The 24,975-nt window shown below is 35.2% G+C and overlaps 1 protein-coding gene across 1 annotated transcript; it reads left to right on the forward strand.

The window, feature by feature from the left end:
* The first annotated feature begins 5,775 nt into the window (after positions 1–5,775).
* LOC124372629 lies at positions 5,776–23,922 on the forward strand. The gene is made up of 3 exons (XM_046831031.1): positions 5,776–5,804; positions 8,112–8,247; positions 23,686–23,922. The coding sequence occupies exons 1-3, from the start codon at positions 5,795–5,797 to the stop codon at positions 23,861–23,863; spliced, it is 324 nt and encodes a 107-aa protein (XP_046686987.1). The 5' UTR covers positions 5,776–5,794; the 3' UTR covers positions 23,864–23,922.
* The last annotated feature ends 1,053 nt before the right edge of the window (positions 23,923–24,975 follow it).

A 24,975-nucleotide genomic window follows, 5' to 3' on the forward strand; every position in this document is an offset into this window, starting at 1 on the left:
TTATTTTGTATATATAACTTGTTAACTTCTCTACATCAACTCTGACATTACAAAAGTGATGATGAGTAATTTCCTTAGTAGCGCTTCACTGTCGTTATTTGGTCGAGAACTGTGATAGGGTTGTCATTTATTTAGTTAGTTACAATAAATGTTAAAGAGTGTATTGTCATAACTAGTGAAGAGTGTTATAACAATTATTTTTGTTCATCTAGGTTACCTATTGCAAAAGATACCCAATATAAGTTTTGTGAGGCATTCATGTATTTACAGTTATATTTTATGGCTATAAGGAAGTAAATTACATATCTTAAAACTTTTATAGCTTACTAAACTTCAGCAATGTCTAAACATGATTGTGAAAATTCTGATGGACTAAGAAAAATTAAGATTAGTTTTTATTTTTGTCCAGCCAAAAAATATTTCAAAATCTTTTTTACTTTCCATCAACCAAAACGTTTATGTAAGACTTCAAAACAGTATACTTTATCATATAAATAATACATTTATTATTGTGTAGAACTTATTAGCTAAATTATAGTATACAATAAAACTCTGTAGTCCTAAATATAAACTGTTTTATAAAATTTATGTTTCCATTGCTGTGAATAATGTGTTTTGTGTACATGTCCAGTTTATACACTAAAAATATATAACTAGATTTTCAAAAACTAGAATAAATTTGTGAAAATTGTCTATATTGCAATTTTAAATTTATTTACAAAACTATATTCCCAAGATACACCCCACCCTTTTGTTTACTTTTATGACAATTCAAATTTAAAAAAAATGTATATATTTATTTTGATTCATATTCAAATTTTGAACAAATTGATACCAAATACAGCTTATAACAGCAGTACAAAAGATTTTTTTATGAATTTTATAAACATATGCAAATCACCCTAAAATAACCTGCCAGTCGAAGGGTTAAGTATTAAGTTGTAAGCACTGGCATAACATATTCAGTAAACTGGGAACATTTTGTTTTTAATCATGTAACAGATCCTGCCACAACTTAGTTAGGAAACATTGTCCAACTAAAGTGTTTCCAGAAAACTAAACAATTGCGTCATTGTGAGTTAAAAGAATCTCATACAAGAACAGGGAGTATTTATTTTTGCAACAGTTTTATGTTTATAATTAGATTTCTTTAAATACCAAAAAACTCATGTAACAAAAACACTATTGTTTCAAAGTGGAATGTTTTGAAAGATAAAGAGGAAGTGCCAAAGGTAGGTAGGAGCTTATGGATCATCAAGCAAAAATCTCAGAAAAAATACCTTTGATGGATACATATATCAGCAAACACATAGGGCCTATATGACTTGTCTAATGCCAACGTTGTCTGAAACTATGCCTGCACAAAATTCAATCAGTTCTAGAACTATGTCCATTTGATTTAAACGAGCGCATAACTTACTGCCTGTGGTTTTGACGTTCGAGTTGTCATGTAATTCCTCAACTCATATCCCCATCTTTTCCTCAACTAACATGCAGTTCTCACCAACCATAGAAAAACACATGCAATCTCTTCTTCCCTTCCTAAAACACTGGAGAAACCTAAAAGATTAAGTCACACCAGAAGACTGATTATGGACTTCAGATAGTCATCATTGAATATCTTTGGCCCTGAACTATCAGGTTTTGCAGGACTGTGTATTCTGGTGTAAATTAACTTCCACATGCGTGATCCTATTAAAAAATACTTGGTATTAAAAAATATTCCGTAGTTTTGTTGTTATAATAGATGATGATAGATGGTTCTGCTGATTAGAACAATTTGTCACCATTTTCTACATATCAAATGGACTGTAAAAATGTTTTGGGATTTCTTGGTCTAAGTTCAATTTATAAAAGGTCTTTCCCACCTTCATGAGCTCAGCCAAAGGCCAAAGGGGGAGATGGATTGATGTGATCGGCACGGTTCTTCAGGGGATAGCCCTGTAACATAATGAGGCATACAACTTACTGAGCTACCACAGTTACTGTATATGCAAATAATTTCTATCACCGATTTAGGGTTGAGCCGGATGCCTAAGTTCCATTGGAGAAAACATTATAACTTATATTCACTTAGTGCTCAGCTCCATAAGTATGGTTTCGTATTGTTGACATATATTCGTTACTTAACTAAAACTTCAGTTTATGTGATCGATGTATGTCAAACTTTTTATATCACTGAAATACTTATATTCCTTGTTATATGGTAACGGATTTCAGTCTCGGAAGATAGGAGCAATAATACTAAATAAATAATCTAATTGTGTTATTTTGATACATTTTTTAATGTAAGGCGATTGTTATTTTGTAATGGCATCGTTTCTGGAATCGCACCACAAGAAATGATGCCTTATACCAGATTGTCAATTATGTGTATCGCAAGAAAATTGGGACCGAGAGTACCGTAGATACGCAATAATTAGTCAAAAATGATAAAAAATACAGTTTAAGTTGATGTATAGTTAGAAACAAAAACATTAGGCAACCAAAGATATATTCTTACTATGTTTAATTACAATAGAATAATAATTTGACTACACAAATAGTAAAGTAAAGTAATTTTGTAGTACAAAGACTGCGTCGTTGAAAAACTCTATTTACTTTCTTCATTGGAACTATTTTCTCTTTACTTGTTACTATGTTTTGTCATTGCTTCAACCAGAGTTAGTCTCACCTTGTTTTATCTAGCCTATTACTGGCTAGATTAGGTCTAGGGTCATCCGTGGAGAAATAGAAATAGGTACAGTAATGTTTTATGTTTCATAAAATAAAAGGACAAATTCAGTTTGAATGAAATTAAATTGTGTTTAAATATGTTACACTCATACTCATGTAAAGCAAAAAAACGTTTGACATTGAGATTATTAAAATGATAACACTTGAATGATAGACCCAAAGGTCTTAACCCTATGCGCTCGAAAGGCCAGCAGTACTGGCCATTGACCAAGGTTGCAGACACCTCTTGTTAGTTTTGCCGTAGTTTGTCCTCGCAGCTCGTTATGGGCAGTACTGCTGACCGCGCTTCTTTTATTGACAGCTCGGCGGCCATATTTGTTGTTTGCCTCACCAGATCGGAATTATTTTTCAATTTCCTCCGCGTTATATTTGCATAGTAATTTAAAATGTTTAAAGAAGAATTGAAAAATAATTTAAAATTTATTTTTAATGAATATTTCTATTACAAAGATAAACTTACATTTGGAAAATTTAAACTCTTAAACGTATTATTTTTAACAAAGATATGTAAATATAATGTTATAAAGTATGCCTTTACATTTATGTTACACTCAAAACATAAAACTATTTTACATTTTTCTTAGTCTATAAATTTTTTTACGGAATTAAACTTTTAAAAATTACATACCTACGTGTAGTCAAGAATAGTTAGCACACGTCTTCTAGTAAAATTTTCTAGATTTTCTCTATTTTCCATCTCTTCTATCATTTCAGTGTATAGGCCCACTACACACCATTTGTCTCATTTGCACAGTCAATGTTTAGAGAAGAATTGCTAATTTAAATAGAAAATAGGCTAATTTAAAATTTACTTTTATATAAACTTTCTAATACTAAGATAAGCATGAATTTAGGAAAATATAAATCTTACATTTAATATTATTAACAAATGTAAGAAAATAAATGTCATTACAGTTCTATGTTTTATTACTATATACACAGTCACAACTATTTTACAATTTTCTTAGTCTTTAAATTTTTTTACGGAATGAAATTTTTCAAAACACCGATGTGTAGTCCGGGTTGGCTAGCACAAGTCTTGCAGTAAAATTTACTACGTTTTCTTTTCTTTGCCAGCCCTTCTGTCACTGCATACTGCGCAGTCTTTTGTACATAACCTTACTGCCTGCACTGAGCTTTGGCGCTAAAACGATTGAAATGAAGGCTTAGTTGTTTAATTCAAAAGCTGCTCGATAGGTTTCAGCACTCACCATTTCATTATAAAACAAATAGAATATTAGAAAAATAAACTGCTATGTTTAGTGGCCAGTGGTGCTGGCCTTACGAGCTAACGGGTGTATTATATCTTGGCCTAGTACAGCTGGGACATACAAGCTGAGATAACATTATTACAGCAAAAATTAATCCGTGCTCCCGACAAAATGGCGGCGGCCAGTAGAGCTGGCCATACGAGCTCCAAGGACAAATAACAAATACTACCTTCGAGCGCAAAGGGTTAAACTCTTCTGAGCATCGGGTTATATAAGGGAGGGTGATCACGAGGCTCCAGTACCCCTCCCCATCAATATTTTTTGAAAGAATTACACCCAATAGTTTGTTTTAAGCTAGAAGACATTAACAAAGTCTTAAAGGTCGGCAATTTCTCGGAGATATATTCCTCAGCCCATATTTTTGAAAGGTGATTTATACCTCCTAAACCACTCAGTGTGTCAGCCCCCTCCCCCCAAAATAATTTTCTATATACGACACTGCTCCTGAGCACCTGTGAATTTGGTAACAAAGCCGATGATTTATCATAGTACGCATAAGACGTTCAAAAGTTGAAGTCACTAGATAAGTTGTGTGTGAACAAATAAACTGAAATATTAATTACAATGTTTTGTTTGATTAATATTACTTATACTGGTTAACACAGTGGCTTCGAAGCTTGAGATTCTTCTGTACATCAACAGATACAGATACAGATAATTCTTTATTCATAGGTATTACAGTCAATACATTGAATAGTGTCATTAACTTAAGTATTCAACATTTCTTAAAAATTGCTAGGCTAATTTTACTTTATTGCATTTATAATTCCTTAAAAGAGTATAATACTTTAATTGTTAGGTAATCCTTAAGTATTTTTTTTTTAACTTATTGAATGATGGTTCAGCCTTAATATGTTCTGGAATTTTGTAAAAAAAATTAATTCCTGCATACTGAGGTTTCTTGCAAAAAAATGCCGAATGATGAGTGGGAATGGCAAAATCTTTACTTTGTCTGGTGTTATACTTGTGAAAATCACTATTAAATATTTGATCATGATATCTTTGTTTTAAAGATACAATTACTTTGTAAACATAAAGGCCATAAACTGTAAGAATGTTTAATTTTGAAAAGTGTTCTTTAACTGAGGTTTTTGGTTTCAGGTTCTGAATAATTCTAATAGACTTTTTTTGCATTTTTAGAATAGAATCAAGATTTTTTTGGCTAGTTGCTGCACCATATAAGGAGATTCCAAAACTGATAATTGAATGAATGTAAGAAAAATATACGATTTTCAGTGTATTATGATTCACATAGGTGTCTTAATTTGCTCAATGCATAAACACCAGATGATAATTTTTGACATAACCTTCTGGGACATGTGCGTCCCAGCTGAGGCTATGGTCCAGTTTCAAAACCTAGAAAGTTTGTTTCATTTACTTGATTAATTTCAAAATCACCTGTACAGATTTTTGGATCAGATTTATTTTTAATGTTTCTTTTTGAAAGGAGATGAGATTAGTCTTTTCAAGACTAAGCAATAAGTTATTTTTGGTAAAGTACTGTGAAAGGTCTGTTAATATTTTATGCAATTTAATTTCTATATCATCAGGAAGGTCCACCAATTTAAATTTTGGTAGTATAACAGGTTTGTTGGAAAGTATGAGGTTACAGCATTGTATAATGAACACCGTCATGTGTTGGAGTAGTAATGTCATCCACCAATAGCAAAGCTTAATCTAAATCTTAATTATGTTTGTGTTCCAGACTCGATACTTCGGACCACTACACGCAAACAATGACGACAAACTATTCTGAAGGCGAAAACAATCCATTGTCACGACTTTTCATGTCCTGTGGTAAGTTACGCAATTATTACTGTGAAAACTAAAATATGACTTTATGTGCAACTTTTTAAAATAATTTCTCAAGCTTTTGAAACCGGTTTGCAATAGAGACATCACACGATCTGGGAAACTGTCTCTAACAGTAACAGGAAGGCTTTGCAGCTTCAGGAAATAAAATTTACAGATCCATTCTTTTAGATTTGTTTCAGATTGTATCTGCTCTTGTTGAAAACTAATAACGTTTGTAATCAAAAAATATTAAAATTACAACTAACAAATGTATATGAATTACATTAAGGGAAGACTAGATTGATACAATATGACAGCTTATGAGGACAAACTGGTCATTCCCTCATTAAAATGCCAAAATTGTAATTCCATTTTTATTTAGAGTTCTGCTGCTTTAAGCTGTGACAACATTCTTAACCTTTTTCCACACCAAGGTTGCAGACAGCTCTGCGTTAGTTTTGCCTCCACAATGTAGCTCGTATGGCCAGTACAGATGGCGACGCTACTTTCATTGACAGCTCGTTGGCCATATTTTGTTGTTTGCCTCTACCTCTTATATGAATATTGTTAACAAATATATGCAAATAAAATGTTATAAAGTACGCCTTTATAGTTATGTTATACTCAGACATGAACTATTTTACATTTTTCTTAGTTTTTACATTATTTTACGGAATAAAACTTTAAAAAAACTAAAAATACATAGCTATGTGTAGTCACGAATTAGTTAGGACACGTCTAGTAAAAATTTTCTAGGTTTCTATCCTTTCAATCACTTCAGTGTATAGGCCTACTATGCGTCATTCATCTTATTTGCAAAGTCAATGTTTAGAGAAAAATTATAGGCTAATTTTAAAATGTACTGCTTTACTTAAAAATTACTTTAAAATAAAGCTGCTCGTTAGGTTTTCAACACTCACCGTTCATTATTAAAACAAAGAGAATATTAGAAAATTAAACTGCTATGTTTAGTGGCCAGTGGTGTTGGCCTTACGAGCTATGGACGTATTATATCTTTGCCAGTACAGCTGGACATACGAGCTGAGACAATATTACGGCAAAAATTTAATACACACTTCCGACAAAATGGCGGTGGCCAGTAGATTATAAAATACTGCCTTCGAGTGCATAGGGTTTTAAACAACAATTGAGTCACAGTTCCAATTCGAAAACTTTACCTAATTGGATCTGGAGCTGTGAATAGTTTTATTGGTGTGAGAGATGCTATTAATCATTCCAAGACAAGGTAAGATTATGCCACACCATATGTCGTGTAACAGGCTTCACTAAAGTTGCATGTAAAATTTCAAATCTACATAGCTCTCATTGTCATTCTCTAGATGTACTGCGGACAGATAAACATTCATATAATCTTACAGAAAAGAAATGTTTAGAAAGTAATAAAATTGCATAAATTTGTATTCATTTAAGTAAATATACATTGGAAAGCATTCATTCAACAAAAATTATTGTTATTTACATTATTTTTTTTATTTAAGAATCAGCATATTGAAGATGTAAGATTTTGTAGCATTGTTATAGATCCAATACATTATGTATGGATACAATTATAGTTACTTACTTACTCTTACTCCTGTGGCCACTCGAAACCCAGATGGTTTTTTACCTCGCCAACAATGTCTCTCCAACTTCCTCTATCTTGAGCCACTTCCAGTGTAGCGCCAATCGTTCTTAAATCCTTCTCCACCTGATCTCTCCATCGCATCCTAGGTCTGCCCAATGGGCCTCACTCCCTCTGGTTCCCCTAGCCACACCTTCTTTATCATTTTATCTTCTCCCCTACGGGCAACATGGCCCATCCATCTCATTCTTTTACTCCTGATCAGTGCAATCACATCGGGATCTTGGTATATTTCTCTTAGTTCTCTGTTCTTCCTGATCCGCCATATGTCTCCTTCTTGAACTGGTCCAAAAATTCTTCTTAGTATTTTGTTTTCAAAGGTTATTAACTTTTTTTGAGATTTCTTTGTGAGTGCCCATACTTCTGACCCGTACATCAAAACTGGTAAGATCATGGTTTTGTAAATTCTTAATTTAACTTTAATTTAACAATTATAGTTGATAGTTTAAAAATCAACATCATGGCCAAAAATATATAAGAACACACAATATGCATTGTTTAAGAATGCATTATTAAAATGTATACAGCTGGGCTGTTTGTGTGTATTTAACTATTAACAATTTATCCTCTTTCAGTCCTGTTGGACAGAGTACTTACAATGCATTGCCGGTCGGCTTCTGTAGGCTTAAACATGTGTGTGTTTCTTACAACTGTTTTCAATGTGTCAGGAGTTGACGGAGAGCCAGAGCCGGCCCCGGGAGAGGCGACGGAGATACAAGCTGACCTCTCCGCCTTCTGTCAGCTTCCCGACGGGGTTGGCTGCTGCACAAGATACAGTCCCTTGCCCCTGGACCTGCTTCTCAGGTATTCAACACATTTGTATATTTAAAATTGTTAATGTTACATAATGACTTTATGTTGAGAGCTCTTAGGCAAACTGTACAATGTCCAAGCCTGTTGTAGAAACGTAAAACGACACGCTGTATGGATTCATGCAGGATTTTTTCGAATTTCCGCTATTGTTATGTCCTTAAGATCATTAATGCACTGAATTTTTGTTTTATAGACGTATTTAATATGATCCCACACAAAGTAGTCAAGTGGAGATAGATCTGGTGATCTTGGTGGCCACTCGATACTTTCTCTTCTGCATATCCAGCCATTTGGAAAAATATTGTTTAAATACTCGCGGACATGCAGGCCATAGTGTGAGGTGCTCCATCCTGCTGGAACCAAACTTCATTGCAGTTGTTGGTTACTACTGGGATAACTGGATAAACCTGATTTTGTAACATTTACTGGTATACCTCGGCATTATGGTTTTCATAAATAAAAAAAGGGCCAAACAAATTTATTGCTCACAATGCTAAGCCAAACATTTAATTTCAGGGTGCTGGGTATATTGCTCTCTTATCAAATGAGGGTTGACATCAGCCCAATAACGAGCATTGTGTCTGTTAACGTTACCGTTTAACATAAAAGCTGCTTCATCTGCGAAAGCAATGTTGTTTAATCTCATTTTATTATTATCAATGTTCCTCATCATTATTTCACAAAATCCTACTCGACGAATCAAAATTGTCCTCACTTAGCTCATGAACTAAACGAATTTTTGTACGCTTTATATGGTGACATTTTTTCTGTTTTGGCAACAGTGATGTCATAAAACTTGCCAGAAAAGATTGTCATCTAACCATTTTAAAAATTAGTGATATATCACAAGGTATGGTTTATTATGTTGGTTTATAACTTTGTGACGAATTGATAGATGTCACGTACACTGAATTTGGAATGACTGGGCCCCTAATTAATTAAATGAGGTCGTGGAACGTTGATTGGAAGGCAGGCCACGATATTAAACACCAAAACACCGTTTCCGGTTCGTCGAGGGAGCGGGCAGCCAGCTTTGATTTTGAACCCCGACCACTGAAAACTCGTAGAACGTCCTTGCCCTACGGAAGCCTGAAGAGAAGAGAGCGAAAAAACCTAATTCCAGAAATCTAGAAGACTGAACACTAGAACAAACCATAACAGGCAGAATTCCAAAAGAAACATTTAGAAGAAGAGGTTAACCATCTGGAAAAGCAGACGACTCGACCAGCTGTAGGGAAACTGCTGCCGGCCCGTCCATTGCCCAACAAAAATAAAGTGGCAAAACGCCACATCCTCCCCCTCTACTCCGGGAGTGATAAGGGAAAAAACTTAAAAGGATAAGGTAGGAAGTCAAAGACGGATAGATTGGAGACTACAATTGGTATCGCTGGTTCAAAACACTGTCGTTAGCAATCTGCTAGAAATTGCACTAGTATGGATCTCCTGCACGCTCGCGAGGCGCTCCAAAAGCGTAACGGCTAGAATCCATTCCGACTGACCACACTAGTCAAGAATAAATCTTTTAATTTAAAGAGGCTTGAGGAAAAGCCTTGTGGGAGTAAAAAAAACTCAAACAATCTTAAGTGCTTTCAGTGGTAGCTACCAATAAATGAAGGTCTGAAGTTTTGACACAAGGATGGATTTATTCGTTTCTTTCCAAATTACTAATACGCTCGATGGTCAAAGGCTCAAAGAAGGTATTCCAGTAAGGTTGGGAAGGAAATTAAGTAAGTGTACACTTATTAGCCAAAGTACTTCCCTAAGTCTCCACCATCCGGTTATCTCCACCCCGGAACCCAAGGGCCACTTAGGCACCCGGATGGAAACCCCGAACGGTTGGTGGAACGCCTTGAACCACCAGGAAAGTATTATTCCAGACATGAATTCTGTATTTTTGTTCAATGATGGGGGGATCAGAAAGGATGAAGAGACCATCTCAAAGCGAAATTACAAATATGAGAAAATTACACCCATCATAATATCAACAAACCTAAGTTTGCGTTGAAAAGACTAATTAGGTAATAACCTGGTACTGGCAAAATTTAGTAAAAGTGGGCCAGTACTCTCCTCCCCTACAGGACGGCTGAGAAAAAAAAAACATGGTGGCCAGTGGGTAAAGACAAAATAAAGTTTTATTTTTCCATTTTACTAGTTTAAAAATTTAGAGAATTGGAACAAATTAATTCAGGCTCTTAAAAGGTGTGAAAGAAAAACCTTGTACCTTGTGCTATGGCAAAAGCTTAACGGAGAATAACTGAGTAAGGAAATCATTTGGTCGTGGTAAGGTGGTTTAATTAGGAAGTTTAAAAAAAACTACAGTTTCTTAAGTGTTGGCCAGGAAAGGCAAAATATCCTGAAACCTATGGAAAAGAGACCCAAAAAACTAACAGGACCAAAACCCAAAAAACTAGGTTAACAATCAATAAACCTCTAAATCTTTAACAATAACAAAGTCTTCAAAGGATCACAGTAACAACAGTAAAAAAACACTTCCAAGATAAACACTAAACAACAAAAAACAAATATAGCCGCTGGAACATCTAGCAGCTTCAGAGACAAAATTATAAAGTCTTAAAGACACAAAGAGACAACAACAAAAACCAACTACAAAAAATATTTAGACAAACTACAACCTTCAACAAATTTTTCAACAACAATAACTAAACATATCCATCGCTGCTTAACGTTGCTAAATAATAATGAATTCCACCTACTGCCAACGGACTGACCCTACTCTACAAGAGAAAAACAAAAAGGAAAGGGGAAAGAAAATGGAAGCTTGTGTTGTTAAATGTAATGGGTTGGACGAACCAAGGATAGCAGGCTGCGCGACTGCCTTCGGGAATGTTAAAAATAAATAAACATAAAGTCCACTTCCCGATGAACAGCCTAGAAAAATTGCCGAAGCAAAAAAAAATTCTCTAAACAGCCAATGCTAACCCCGATCCCCCGTGTATATGTACTGTAAAAGAGGAAGAGTAAAAGTATCAGAGTGTTAGTGTCGTGTAAGGAAGAGAAGAAGAAGAAGAAGACAGAAAAAACTAAACTAACGTCACTAAGCCCTAATCTATCCCTATAAACGTCCCGGCAGCGGCGCTTTGGTCTTAGATAGGCCCAAAATATTTCTTCAGGTGTGAAAACATGGGCCGACCTAATAAGTTTCCCTGACTTGGGACACCTCAATGTCACGGTGACTGGAGAGGTAAAATCATGAATTACCAGAGGGCGTGACCAAAGAGAAAAACATAAGGACAACTTTACTGTGGTGTGTGCGAAAAGTACAAGTTGTAAAAAAAACTATTACAATTTATAGTATTACAATAAATAAAAAGCATATAGTACATTGCTTTATTATTACCACTAATTCAACTTCCAGTATCACTAACAGGTGAAGGCAGAAAAGAAAATAAACAAGTTTGGCTTTCAGAACAAAAATTGCGGTTGCCATCAAGTGGGGGGTAGACTTAATTTGTTTCCTCTCAAGCAAGTAGTGAAAGTTCAATGTATTCAAAAAACATAACAAAACACCTTTCAAATCCTTAAAAATTAAGAGAGGAAAACAAAGTAAACAAAAATTAATTAAAACCAAGAGCAACTGTACTGTAGAAGTGCAAAAAAAAATATGTGGTCCAAGGCGTATAGTAGCGCTACAGGTCACTACAGAAAACTCAACAAGGCCCAAGTGAATAAGACACAAATCTATATAATAAATTCTCCCTTTAAACTGGAAGAAAATTAGAACACCCCCAAAAAAAAATCTCTTTTGAGACCATGGCTCCAAAAAACCCAGTGAAAGTTAAAATTTAGAAAGCATAGACCAAAGGAAAAAATAAATTAAACTACTTAAGGCTTAAATTAGCCTAAACTGAAAATTAGGTTATGTTAAACACCTGAAGTTGAATCAAGCAAGCTGACATATCAATCAATCCAAAGAGTCCACTAGGGTTTGGTATTTTATAAAGTTTTTTTGACTGAAACCTATTTTTTTCTAACTAACAGTGAACCCTCAAGGTGGCAAACTAAAGTTTTAAAAGTTTGCAAAAGAAGGATGTTACTACATTTTGGAAAGAAAAATTTAGTTTTGTAAGTAATTAACCCTAGAACTGTTAATCGACATAATTATGTCGGTTAATGCCGCTTTTGTGGTTGTTAACCGTCAAAAATTTTGTCGATCAAACATTCCCTCCTATAATTACTTTTTATAATATACTCCGGTAATGTATCGATATAATTCATGCACCATTGGATTCGGGAAGAAAATGCTAAGGAACAGATGAGTTTTATTCCTCTTTGTATTATGGTTATGACGTAGCAAGCTTGTTATTTTGAACGTAAAAGAAAAACGCGACGCCGTTTGTTGTGGACCGCCATATTGCCGCTGCCGTTCTGTATCACTTTCGTGCCGAGCTGTGGATATTTGTAAGTTTTTAATAGTTTTACGCGTGTTTTAGTGTCGTATTTAATGTGTAGTGTGTTGTTTGATGTCGTAGTAGTGTAAACATATATATTTTAGAATAAATCAATTTCTATTTACTGAAATATGTTTGAGAAATAACCGGCTTTGTGTAGGCTATGGCAAAATGACTTGGCTAAAATTCATTTCACATAGTTTGTTATTGTTTTCACTTACTAAACGTTTATTTATAGCACTCTTTTAACTCTGAAGTAACTATTTATTTTTGGTAAATAGATAGTTTTCACAATAAAATATATATTTCCTGTAATTTCTTTGGTTATATATAATAACTGTTTGGGTTATTCTCTATTTTTTTTAATATCTTTAGTTATATTTATAGTTTTCCAACTACATAATATTTCCTATTACTTATAAACCATAAATTTATAAATTTTGATATAGTACAAGCTTTAGAAACTATTTTATATTTTGCTGAATGAAAATTTTTCGCAAAATTTTTGAATAATGGCAAAATTTAACTTTTTTTACTTTTCAAAAAATAATTTATGGTAATTATTTCATTACTACTGTATATTCTATTTTATTCTAAGTAATAAAATATGCAAAATAACATGTATTCATAGATAAATGTATTTGAAAAACTTGTCTTACCAAAGTCTTACGTGTACACCCGATTTTCAGAATTTATACGCATCGCTGCTTTTTGTTCTATAGCTTTATGATGCTTTCATAAATGTGTATAATGTTTATGTTTTTCTGAAACTAGATAAAATTTGACACAGAATGGCTATCTCACTTATAAATATTTCTCACTATAACTTCATTTGCTAGGTATGGTCCCCCCCAAATTTAAGAAAATATTTTTCGTAAATTTTATATTTGATTAAAAAAAAGTGTTTATTAGAAAATTTTTGATGGTTAATTTTACAATATAGTGCAATTCTACGTTTAATTCTGAACACAAAAATATATACTCTTATTTATATTGCTTTTATTTTATATTTTTAATAATTTTTTTAAAAAAACCTTGCGCGAAGCTCCAAAACAGCCCGACACTACAGGATGAAATGACCGCCAGTTCTAGGGTTAAAATCACTTATGTGTATGTCAGCATGTCAAATCCAACCCCAAGCTGAAACTTCATAATCATTACAAAACAAACATAGGCCTATGTTATTTTTATTAATTGTTCAAACTAAAGGATACTCCATATTAAGTTTAACTGTTTAAATTTAAAAGGCACTAGTCAAAAGAAGCAAAAGGCTTTTAATAAAAGGATATAAAAGAATTATTTTCACAGTAACATTAAAGTTTTGAAGAAGGTTAAGAAAAAAATTCATACTGTTAGCATAAATAAATCCTTTAAGTTTGAAATACCCTGAACATTCAAATAGCATAGGCCTACATAAAAGTCTGACATAGTTCAAAGTAGAAAATAATCAGATAAATTTAACAGTAAAGCTTCACTTACCTTGTGTATAGACTAACATTAATTAACAATACATTGTAACAATTGAAAATATTCAACATAGTAGACAAAAAAATCATCAAGTATGAATAACATCAATAAATTGCATTTGGAAACCAAGGGTTGGTGTGGAGAGGTTATTTTTTAATCAATCAGATGATAAGGTGAAAGATTGGAAAGGAATGAAATTTATATAAAAAACAAGAAAACTTTTCATTATAAGCCAACCCATAGTAAATAATCTGGGGAAACTGATTGGGGGTTTTAAATAGTAACCAGAAAGCCTAAACTTTAAAAACAAATAGTAGGCTATTCAAAGGCTGCAGTATAATAAGCGGCCACCAACTGCATCTGCCCTTCTCTTCAACTTTTCTTGCACATATCTGAGCCAAAGCTAAATTGTAAAATACCAAAAGGTGCTTGCTAAGTTTAAAAAGTACAAATAATTAAGTACAAGGTTTGGTTAAAGCAAGAGGCTAAACTATAGGTGGTGTTAAAAAGATAGGTTAAGAGTTAAACTTGGTCAGGAAAAAATTTATTAATTTTGTTTAAAGTAAATTTTAAGCTTGAAAAACATCAACCATTTACCAATGCCTAAATATTTAGTGAAAACAAGTTACTAAAGTTCATGAAATACTGCAATCCAACATTTTGAATTATTATAACAGAACTAGGCTTAGGTAACAGTTGGTTGCAAGAACTGCATGGCTCAGACCTGCACATTAGAAACATGTTACTTCGAAAAAGTATCTACATTTGAGTAAAAACTGTAAAGAAAATTTAGAAAACTAAAATTTAGAAAAAACGTCTACCCCTTAAAAAAACTTAAAACTAGGACTTAGCTCTCATAGTTGTGTAGAATTCTTCCACTCCCACCACCTGCTACGCCTAGCCTTCCATCTAAATTGCAAAAAATTCTTTTTGCTTTGCAAGATGGCTGACTGTCTATTCTAGCATTTGCTTTGTTGGTACATTTAAGTCTATACCTGTGCTGAAATTGTCGATCTGCTTCCTTTGCCTGATCTGGACTGTTCTCTGAGTACTGTGAGTTACGACGAATATGTGCGAAACTGTGTCACTAACTGTCTACATTCTGTAACCCACGATTCTTGAACTGCTACTGCCGATCCTGACATCCTTGGTTCGGCTCATTTCCATCATTCCATAGTCAATGTCATGGTTCAACATTCAATGTTCCTGTGTCGGTCGTCTGCTGTCATCACCATGTGAACTGCTGTGAGGAGTGAACTGCATGACCTGAAATTCCACGGCCTTCTAGATTTCACCTCGGACTATATAATACCACAATTGTTGTTCATGTTAATTTGCATTTGTTTGTGATATTTATTATTGTTTGATGTTTATATATATATATTTATGTTATATTTATATTTATATTATATATATATTTATGTTTGTTGTTGATATTTATTATTGTTGTTTATTATGTATGTATGATAACTGTTATTTCATTGATTGTATTAGTCACATTTCAACACCGCAATACATCTAAACTAGCCCAATCTCTACTTTATCCTTTTCATTTCCAATTATGAATACCATATGCTTGGAAATATGTCCCGTCTGTGTCAAGAAGGTTAAGGACGACGAGGAGGGCTTACAATGTGACGACCCATGTAATAGATGGTTCCATAGGCAATGCGCAAACGTCCCAAAAACTGAATACACTAAAATTGCAAGCAACAGCACCATCAAGTGGTACTGCACTAGGGCTGATTGCGTTCCCCAAAACACTCAAGCATCGCCCGATATTTCGACTGTTTTGAGCACTCTAATTGGTAAAGTCGATAGCCTGGCCACTATGGTAAATAAATTAAGTGATGTCCCTGATGACACTAAAATTATTAAAACTGAAATTCAGTCCATACAAGAAAAGCTTAATACTATTGAGCCCAAGCTTGAAGAGCTAGATAGGAGGTTGACTACCCTTGAGCAAAGCGATGGTTCTGGCAGTGGTTCAAGTATCAATAGCGTAATTGAGGAGTTGCATGAGCGCAATCTTAGGAAGAAAAACTTGATTGTTTTCAATGCCCCTGAGTCAACTAATAATCTACCACATGATATCAAAGCTCATGATACTAGTCTTCTAACTTCCATAATTCATAGTTCAATTCCAGACTTTGATGTATCTCGCATAAAGTTCTTCAGGTTGGGCTCCGTGGTGGCTGGAAAACCTAGACCAATCAAACTAATCTTACCCTCTGAGGGTGATATGAATCAGGTTTTGAGTAGCTTCTCAACTGAACAAATTTCCTCCTTAAACCCATCCCTTAAAGACGTGAAACTATCTAGGGATCGAACCCCTTTGGAGCTTTCTTCACTGAGGAATCTTCGTCGGGAACTTGAATCGCGCTTGACAGCTGGAGAAAAGGACCTGACAATCAAGTACAGGAGTGGCTTCCCAAGGATCGTCAAAACAAATGCACCTAAAAAAAACTAAACTCATCCAACGGCAATGCATGTAAATTAAAGGGTTACTATCAGAACATAAATGGAATTAGAACAAAATTAACCGAAATATCTTTAAATGCAAACCTTAGCTCTTACGAATTAATTGCACTCACTGAAACCAATCTCGATCCTGGTGTTCATGATGCTGAGCTAGGTCTCCCACAGTTTCAGGTCTACCGATGCGATAGATCACTCATGACTAGTAACAAGCGAAGTGGAGGGGGCGTCCTCTTGGCTATGCACAGGAACTTAAACTCCTCATCTGTGCAATTTCCCTGCGATAATATTGAAGCTGTTGGCGTTCTTTTGAAGTATGGTCATCGCCTTCTTTTGCTTTGCGTTGCTTATATTCCACCTAATCAACCAACCTGTGTCTACCAGTCCTTATGTGATGCCTTAGAGCAACTACACCTTCAAGTAGGCCCTGAATGTAACATGGTTTTGGTAGGTGACTTCAACTTGAATAGCGCCAATAGTCCTGGGGTTTCTTCTGACTTGCTCTATGACTTGACAAACACACTCGGTTTACTGCAGCGAAGCGACATCTTGAGTGCTCGAGGCTCCCAGCTGGACCTTCTCTTCTCTGATTTGCCTTGCGATGTGCACAGGTCCATCGATTCCCTTGTCAACGAAGATATTCACCATCCTGCTTTAGACATGGATCTAAGTCTTCATTCATTAGCAATCACACCTCAGTATATACTATCACCAAATTATTTCAAATGTGATATCAATCAATTGAGAGCCGATGTCAACATCCTCAATTCTACTATTGAACACTCATCCCCTGATAGTGAGGAAAAATTCAATAAATACATCACTACCCTTAGTGGTCTGATTAAGAAGAATACACCACTTAAAAGGATCGGAAGATCACCATTCCCTCGCTGGTTTACCTCCGACTTAAAGTCCAAGATTATCAACAAGAAAATACTACATAGAATCTATAAAACTACAGGTCGTGAGAGCGACTACTTGGCCTTCTCCAGAGCCAGAACTACTTGCAGAGTTCTTGCAAAAACCTGATTGCTATAACTCTTATATCGAACATGTGGATAGGACGATCTCTACTAACCCAAAAGTCTTCTGGAGCCACGTCAAGAATCTTCGACGCACAGATTCTTTTCCCTCAAAAATATTACCCTTGGGGATGATGAATCTTCTGTTCCTGATGAAATGTGCAACTTGTTTGCTCGCCACTTCTCAAGTGTCTTTTCTGAGTCAACTCATATCTCCCCAGCATTGATTCCGAGAGATTGTAACATATATCTTTCTCAGATAAGATGCAGCCCTGAGGAAGTGAAACAAAAGCTTGATTCCTTGGACATCTCAAAGGGTGTGGGACCCGACTGCATTCCTCCAGTTGTACTTCGTTATTGCAGCGACTTGATTTGCACCCCACTCTCGCGTTTTATCAACTCAAGTTTACAGGAGGGATTCTTCCCATCGTCTTTAAAAACAAGCTTTGTTGTCCCAATCTATAAGGATGGAAGAAGAGACTCAGCTACATGCTATAGGCCCATCACTATACAGTCCCCTATCACGAAGATGTTGGAGGCTATTGTCCTTGAAAGTCTAAAGCCCCTCATATCCACTATTTTGATACCAAGGCAGCACGGATTTACTAGCGGCCGGTCAACCGTCACAAACCTTGTCCAATATGAAGAATTCATTTTATCAGCCTTCTCAAGTTTCGCTCAAGTCGATGCAATCTACCTGGACTGCAGTAAGGCATTCGACAAGGTTTGTCACACTCTTTTGGTCTCCAAACTTGATTTCATATGGCATATCTGAACCTCTTTTATCCTGGTTTAAGAGTTACTTGACCGGAAGATTGTCTATAGTCAAGTTTGGTGGTGGTTATTCTAATCCTTATCTAGTCAAGTCTGGAGTGCCTCAGGGTTCTCTACTGGGACCTTATCTTTTCAACATATTTATAAATGACATTGGGGAAGTCATCGAAAGCAATTTTCTTATGTTTGCTGACGATATCAAGCTGTTTAGTGTTTTGAATTCAATTGAGGATAGTGCTAGTCTCCAGAGATCCCTTGATGGGGTCTCTAGATGGTGTGATGAAAACTTCATGCAGCTGAATGCTAAGAAAAGCATGGTGATGTCTTTTCACAGGGGTGAAGAATTTGTACATGCCAATTATTACATTCAGGGCGTGGGATTGCAGCGGGTACAGGTTGTAAAGGATCTTGGCGTGCATCTCAATCACGCACTCTCACCTGATCATCACATTGACATCATATGTGCCAAAGCTAATCGTTTGTTGGGTCTTCTGTCACGTACAGCTAGAAGTGGCCTATCTACACACTCCATCTCAATCTTATATAAGTCTCTTCTACGTCCGATCTTAGAATATGCTTCAGTTGTTTGGAACCCCTACTACCAACATCACATTATCAGGCTTGAAAGGATTCAAGGGAGATTTGTTCGACTCGTTGGAACTACATTGGGCTTTCTTTTCCATGAGGTCCCTGTCGATGACGTCATGAAACAGTTCAACCTCTGCCCGCTGGAAGTTCGCCGTGAGCTTGCTGATCTAGCTTTTCTCTCAAGGCTTATCAATGGATCCCTTGATTGTCCTGATCTTCTTGCTATGATAAACTTTCGAATTCCACGCACTACCAGGTCAACTGAACTCTTTGTTCGCAAATATTATCGGACAAACTACCTGAAGAACGGACCCATGGCCAGACTACATAGCGTTGGAAACTGCGTTCCTGCCGAGCTAGACCTGTTCTGCACGAATCTGAAAACACTGAAAAAGAAATGGGTGTCCTTATATGTGGATTGAGGGGAATGTGGTTAACCAAGCTGTCTAAACTCTTTGCTACACTATCCACCACCTTCTGCAGCTCAACATAACTCTTCCCCATCCACTGACCAAACTTCCTTTGCCTTTACTTTGACCCTTCCTGCCATTTTTCTCTCTCTGACCTACATAACTCAGTTCCTGCTCTTTGTTACTTATAAATACTGTGCTTAACTTGCACTTCAGTTGTTGTAGTTTATACTTTTGTGATCTAATTAATGGATTTGTTGTAACGTCATATTATTATTGTTGTGTATATATTGTTGGTTTATTATATTTTTACTTATATATTGCAACTTATTACATTGATATAGCAAATTGTATTATTATGTTATTACATACCCGTATTTATTATTATCATTATTACATATTCTATAATTATGTTATTTTACACGTTTATATAATTGTTTGTAGTTATCTTAAGCATGCAATTTTGTTTCTTTGTATCCATGTATGTTTGTACCAATTATTCGCATGTCATCAATTCATTGTATTGTTAAAATGGCATTGCCGTTGGAATGTATAAATAAATAAATAAATAAATAAATATAATGATCTGCTACCAATATGTGGGGAATTGGTAGATGCCACGTACACTGAATTTGGAATGACTGGGTCCTAATTAATTAAATGAGGTCATGGAACGTTGATTGGAAGGCAGGCCACGATATTAAACACCAAAACACCGTTCCGGTTCGTCGAGGGAGCGGGCAGCCAGCTTTGATTTTGAACCCCGACCACTGAAACTCGTAGAATGTCCTCGCCCTACGGAAGCCTGAAGAGAAGAGAGCGAAAAAAAACCTAATTCCAGAAATCTAGAAGCCTGAACACTAGAACAAACCATAACAGGCAGAATTCCAAAGAAACATTTAGAAGAAGAGGTTAACCATCTGGAAAAGCAGACGGCTCGACCAGCTGTAGGGAAATTGCTGCCGGCCCGTCCATCGGCCAACAAAAATAAAGTGGCAAACGCCACAACTTTGTTTTAGGCTATACTATGCAAGATTTCGGTTTTATTTTGGAAATATTTAGTGTGAAAATTATTTTTTTTATTTTTGAAAATAATTTGAAAGGTTTTTGTAATATATATCTAATTTTCCTTCAAGAAAACGTGGATGCTATTACATAGTTTCTTAAACTAGATAAAATGAAGAATAAACTGGTTCTCGGATTCTAATATTTATAATATTATCACACTTTACCAGGAGCAGTCTCACCACTTAGTGTAGTATCTTTTTATGGTTTATGCATAATGTTTATCATACCATAATTATCTCCACATGTTCCTGAAAGAAATAATGTATTACACATATAGGTTTATAGTAAAAATGTATTTTTTACAAAATGTTTAAAGTGCTGGTAAAAGTAGCCTGTCATCTGTGGAAAACATGACTGCCAGTTCTAGGGTTATTACAGCATTATAGATCAACTAAAATTGTTCCTTCCACATTTTTGCTATAGTTCTATATGTGTTCGTTATGCTAAGTTTTGTACATACACAGTGAATATTCACTTATCCAGATTTAAATCTTTTTCCGTACACTGGATATTGATGTCAAGAACAATGTTTAACAAGTCCTTGATTAAGTCTAAGACTAAGTTTTCTGGTTCGCACCACTTTGTAACATTGCGTACACAATTAAATTGTTGAAATGTTACCGCCTTACCGCCATCTTTGGTCAACCAAAAGCAACACATGTTCAACCAAAAACAATCTGTAAACTGAAGATGATGGCTCTCCACATTGAAATATTTCGCTATAAGACTAATAGGATTCCAGCATTTGTCATCATTTTATGTTATGAAATTCACAACACTACATTTTGGGAATTGAAATCTACCCTCTCCCTCAGGTGTCAAAAATCTTAAAACATAAGGTTAAACACACACAAAAAAATGTTAATCTTCACACGCCATATACAGATATATCAGAATGGCAGACTTTAGCCAAAACGCCAAATATTTCTTGGGAGGCTCACACCAACACAGTAATTTCAAAACTGTCTATGGCCCGTTTTCTACTTAGAAAATTAAAATCTTGTGTTGATGGAGATATGATGCTTGTCTCCTACTTTAGTGAATTTCACTTTCACTTGCTATATGCTGCAATGCTCTGGGAAAATAGAAAGAGTGCTAGCCAGGTTTTCATATGGCAAAGAAAAGCAGTGAGAATTTTTACCAATTTACCTTATCAGGATGATTGTAAGCAATGTTTTATTGATTTAAATATAATGACAGTTCCTTCCATTTTTATATTTCAAAATTTAATACATATAAAGAAAAACCAAAATGAATTTATTTGTTTTAATGAGGTCCATGACTATTATACTCGAAGGGCACAGGATATTATTATACCTTCTTGCAGGCTACAGAAGACTATAGCTAGTCATAGACATTGCAAATTAAATGTTTTAATGAACTTCCACAAGAGTTCAGAAGTTTAGAACTTCAACAACATGTAAATTATCGTGTTGGTTTATAAGTAAGGCCTTCTATTCACTTGAGGAATTTTTTACGAGTAATATTAATCTACCTTAGAATAGGTGGATGTGTGGCAGTTTCTCACTCTCTGAAAATGGCTTTTTCTGTTTCGGCTGACCTGAGTCTATTACTAGTATTCTTTCCATGTTTTATATAAGCACTTCAATGTGTTTGGATGGTACAGGCCTTTGGGCAGTGTGGACTTTACCTTAGTCTTATACTGGGATCATGTTTAGGTTAATTATATTATTATGTACTTTAAATTAACATAATGTATAGTATGTATGTTTTGTGTAGTGTAATGTATTATACATTTTATTTCTTGATGTTGTCTATAGCAATGTAAAATTGACAAATGACAATAAATAAAAAATTTTTAGTTCATAAAAAGCCTTCGAAATGCCGGTGCACACTCCGTACTTATCACGGTTGCCAAGGAAGTATTTATAAACGACCTTCACTCAGCAGCAGGGGGACGGGAGCGCCCTTTGTCTAACTCCTACCACCTGCTTGTCAGTTCTGCGTCTCCTACAGAGCCACAACCAAACATATCCGTGGCGTGTATTACTGCTTTCTCGGTTGTCACGAGCTTGCGTTCGCGTGTGTCTACTACGCATCTCGTTATTATTCTTCATTGTGTGGTAATGTTGTGATTAGTTTGAAATATTTATCTTGCTTTATAGTAAAATGTAATTAAATTTTCAGTTTAATTACATTATACAATGAAACTTGAAATCTTTTTGAAATAATCAGTTTTGTAAATAGTTCTTTTTTATTTTTATCAATAAATATGCTAATTTTAAGTAAAATGTTCTGTTTTATACTTGTTTTACTTTTACCTCTTATAGTTTATAATAAAATTTAGCTTTGAACTTAAAGAAAGAAATATTTTTACATGTCTTGGCGTTATAGGAAAGGTAATGGATTTACTAGTGGCATGCAAAGGGTTAAAACTAAAAGTGTTCTAAACCTTGCCCACACTAAATTTAAGAATCTCTAGAGTATGTTGAACTTAAAAAACCAAAGCATATACCTCACAAAAACTGCATAAAGACCAGACTGATTAGAAGAGACCCAGAACTAAGAACACAACATTACCCATGTCTCACATACCAGGGTAGATAGAAGAATTTCATTGTGTAACCATTGTTTCAACACAGCGTTATTTTGAAGCCTAATACTTTGGAATGCAGTTTTGTACAGACAGTACTCAACCACATAAAAATGAAGTGCACATAAAGAAGGATAATAAAACTGTAAAAGAGATGTTGAATAAATGTAGTAGTATTGAATAAATGACCTAAGATGACCTAAATAGTAATAAATAATAAGATATAAAATTGTAACATCACTAACTGAATGGACCCATGAACAATGTAAAAGTTCTATTACGATATTGTAAAAATTAGAATCTTAAAAATACTCATCACCAATATCAAGAAAATTTAACCCTTCGCACACCACTAATAATCCATTGATTTTCCTACTCCAAGAGACACAATATGTGATATTGCATATACTTGTGTTTAACGTTTTGGTCAAAGTCTTACCATGCTGATATATCCATCTACGGCATGGGAAGTGTTAAAAAACTGCTAAAAAAAGAGCAAAAATCTTTAAATTGCCAATTTTTGAAAGCATTTCATTATTTAGGATCAACCCTGGTAAAGTTGTGATGTGATCTATTTTTTATTTGTTATAACATAAATCAATAAATAGTTTACATAGGTCAGTCAATATTATTGTTCAATCTGAAAAGTAATGTTTTAGGCTTCTAACAGTGGAGACGAAAGGTACAACAGACAGTCTCCGAGAGGCGATGGCAACAGCACCGGTACTTCATCTACCGGATCGAGCCCTATCTCTCACCCCCACCTCCACTCTCTGTCGAGGGACCTCTCGTTCGACTCGTTACTGTTCAGCCGCACGCATCGAGAGGGTTCTATAGACAGCATGTCCTCGGAGCTGAGCCTGGATCTACCATCGTTTGCCGAGCAAGCAACGGACAGTGTCACGGTTGCACGACTAGACCAGCTGCAGGAGGAGATCGAACCAGCTCAAGTCCAACTGTCAGCTGATGGACGAGGACTTCGAGACAGTGAAAGGCAGCCGCAACCTGCCGGGATTGGCCGAGCTCATGGAGGCCTCGGAGCTTAAGGACCAGCAAGATCTCACTGTGGAAGATATCGTCAAGCGTCAGAGCGCAAAGGCCTGTTTTAAAGGTGACTATTTTATCTTGTTCTACAGGGATGCTACAGGTCAGGGAAATCAGGGAAGTCAGGGAAAAAAAACAGGACTGGAAATCAAGGAAAAAGTCAGGGAATCCGGTCTCAAGTCAGGGAATTTCGATGTTGGTCAGGGAAAAATATGAAATCCCTTTACACAAATAAACTTACTGCCGCTGCGCTGAGTCCAAGCCTGATCATTTAAGTCAATCTTTTTATACATATTAAACTGTTGTACCGTATGACGATAACACATGGGGGTGGTGACTTCTGAGGTCGTAGTAATAAATACTAGAAATACAAAGTTTACTTATAAGTTCAGTTTAATTACGAAAACTTAAAAAACACCACTTTTAGATGGTAAAGGAAAAGTTATGTAATGCCACGTTGCTGCCAATTAGACTATAATAACTAAAAATTATATCTTCTAGGTGGGCCTAAAATATCCAATGTTCTATTGAATTATGCGTACGACGTTTTACTTTACAAAACAATAATATTTCACTTCCCTTCGCAATAGGTAGACTCACAACCCGGGTGTCGGCGTCTTGGCACGAGACATTGAAGCTGTAGTCTAAGAACGGTTATTTCTAGAAGAGGAGTAGATGTTGGGAAATGGTAGCCATCTATTCAAACAACACGTGAGATACATCAGCTACGTAAACTCGCCTAAAACAAATTCGCGACGGTATTAGCCATTTAATGATACAAATTACTATTTATAAACAACGTGCTCGTCGCCATAAGGACGACGCCACAACCTTTATCTATCTCCATCAAGCAAATAAAAGATCTTCAAGGGTAAGTTACTTTACTATTCACATCTTTACTTTAC

This window comes from Homalodisca vitripennis, unplaced genomic scaffold (genome assembly GCF_021130785.1).
Source record: "Homalodisca vitripennis isolate AUS2020 unplaced genomic scaffold, UT_GWSS_2.1 ScUCBcl_3667;HRSCAF=9336, whole genome shotgun sequence".
NCBI classification, from domain to species: Eukaryota; Metazoa; Arthropoda; class Insecta; order Hemiptera; family Cicadellidae; genus Homalodisca; species Homalodisca vitripennis.

What these genes read in the sequence shown, in the direction of transcription:
- LOC124372629 (XM_046831031.1), top strand. An exon ending in CCCCTGGACCTGCTTCTCAG is followed by an intron (nt 8,248 to 23,685) that starts GTATTCAACACA and finishes GTAATGTTTTAG; the next exon opens with GCTTCTAACAGTGGAGACGA.